The 2,177-nt window shown below is 58.6% G+C and overlaps 1 protein-coding gene across 1 annotated transcript; it reads left to right on the top strand.

Moving 5' to 3' along the window:
- Positions 1 to 703: 703 nt before the first annotated feature.
- On the top strand, positions 704 to 1,923 carry SPRG_17489 (hypothetical protein; the record flags this gene model as incomplete). The annotated part of the gene is made up of 2 exons (XM_012357486.1): positions 704 to 860; positions 905 to 1,923. 2 exons carry the CDS (start codon positions 704 to 706, stop codon positions 1,855 to 1,857), a joined length of 1,110 nt encoding a protein of 369 aa, XP_012212876.1. The 3' UTR covers positions 1,858 to 1,923.
- Between the last annotated feature and the right edge of the window lie 254 nt (positions 1,924 to 2,177).

A 2,177-nucleotide genomic window follows, 5' to 3' on the forward strand; every position in this document is an offset into this window, starting at 1 on the left:
AGTCCGACATGAGCAGCATGGGGTCTTGGCGGCGGCGGCAAACGTAAAATTGACACAAATGGCAAGATCTATCCTCGGCCAGTTACAAATGCGACTTTTCTAGACGCGTTAAAGTCGATCGGTGTACTTGGCGTTTGTATCGACTCGACGCGTTTTTTCATAATGGACGTCAAACCCAGACGGATCGCCGTTGACGCAGCCGCCATGTGATGGCCGCCACAGGCACGTGTTTCCACCCGGCTGCCAAGCGCAGTGCGCGGCCACCGGCCATTGGCTACCGTCCCGTCCAGCTGGAGCAGGATTCTGCGCGGAGGTTTCCGCTCCATTTCTGATAGCAACACCAGTGGCACCGGTCGCCCCTTCGCAGGCCGGCGCGAGAAGTGCGCAGCGTGACGTGGCCTTTTCTGCTGCAGCCGCACGCTCTTAAAGGAGTGGCTGTGTATGAATTCTGCCGCGTTATTAAATAGGTCGCTGTCCACGAGCATGTGTCGAAGCAGCGCAGAGTCGGCACAGCGTGATTACAGCACATCGAGATGTATTTGCCACCTGCCTCGGATGACAATGACCGACCAGCTGTCCACACTTAAACGGGACGCCACAGTTTGACGCATCGTTGGACGCGTGGCGATCGCGTTTTACCCATGGTCGAAGGTTTAACCGAGTGCCGTATCCGGATTCCGGAGTCGCGAGATCCAAAACGGGCATGACGGACGCGAACCGAGACGTGCTCTTCCTGCGCGTCCGGACGCTCGAGAAGTACAAGCACAACTATGAGCTCTTATGCAGCCAGCTCAGCGACCTCAACACGCAGGTCGGGCTCCAGCTGCAGCGCCACGAGATGGACGTCGCCGGCCTCCAAGGTACGTCGCGGCTTGATGCGCGCTCATGGCCACCGCCGTGCTAGCCATCATTCGTGGCCTCGAGAAGGATAAGACCGACGCTGCTACCAAGGTCATGGAGCTCGAGGCCAGAATCGCTGCGCAGGCCACTGTGATGAGCCAGGACAAGGAGTACACCGACCGCATTCACGCTCAGCTCACGACGGCGGCCGAGCTCCTGAAAGCAAGTGAGCGCAATGCGAGCGAGCGCGAGAGAGAGTGCCACGCACAGCTAGACGCTATGCACCGGCAATTAGAGAAAGAAGCGTGCGAGCACGACGCTGTAAAGCGCGAACTGTCAGCGCTCAAGCTCGCCAAAGACTCGGGCAGCGAATCGAGCAAGGACATCAAGAAGCTGCGGCGACGGCTTAGCGAAGCCCATCATTGCATTGAGACCCTGCGCCGGCAGCTCATGGACGAATGCCGTCGACGGGACGCGGAGAGTGATGCGGCGCAGGAGGCGGCCCAGCGAAGGATAGCGCAGCTGCAGCAGGACGCGATCTGCCTCTCCGAGATTGCGTCGTCCTCAAAGGCGCACGCACAGTCGCTCGAGCAGCAGCTGGACGCGCTCGAGGCCCAACACCGCAAGTCCCAAGTGCGCGAGGATGATCTTCGGCGCGAACTCGAGCGCCACGACGTGCATCGAGCCCATGACAACGACCGGCTCGTGCTGGAGCTCACCGACAAGGACACGCGTATCAAAGCCTTGGAGAAAAAAGTGCGCGAACTCAAGATTCGGTGGAAGCAGGACAGAGAACACTTGAAAGGCAAGCTCCAGCGCCACGAAGCGACCGACGACGAAGCGTACCAGCTCCGCCAGCAAGTTCGCGAACTCGAGACTCAACTCGTTGTCGCGGACAAGCGCTGTCGACTCCTCGAGCGAGAAGTCTCTACCCTTCGAGATGTATTGGACGAAGCTGCGCTACGCCAAGAGCGCCGCGACAGCACATCGCGGTATAGAGGAACCTCGCCGCAGTAGTGCCACGTCACATTGATTACATAATCCTATCATGCCTGTGCTCGGTGCCGAGCGCTTGTATCACGACCCTCGTGTCTCTTCACGCTTCCGTGTTAGGCTGCTTGCTGAAAGGCAAATTGAAAACTGAATTACCAAGCACTTAAAGACCTTGTCTTGGAACGTCTGGACGAGACCTTGTCTTGGAACGTCTGGACGAGGGCGTCTGGGGCAAGGGTAGCTGGCTGGAGCCTTCGAGAGATTTCTAGAACTCCTTCCAGCAGGCTTGGCGTCGGCATCACCAAAAGGATCGTAAGTACGTCTTGGTGATGACGTCACACGAC

Source organism: Saprolegnia parasitica (genome assembly GCF_000151545.1).
Source record: "Saprolegnia parasitica CBS 223.65 unplaced genomic scaffold supercont2.947, whole genome shotgun sequence".
Taxonomy (NCBI): Eukaryota; Oomycota; class Saprolegniomycetes; order Saprolegniales; family Saprolegniaceae; genus Saprolegnia; species Saprolegnia parasitica.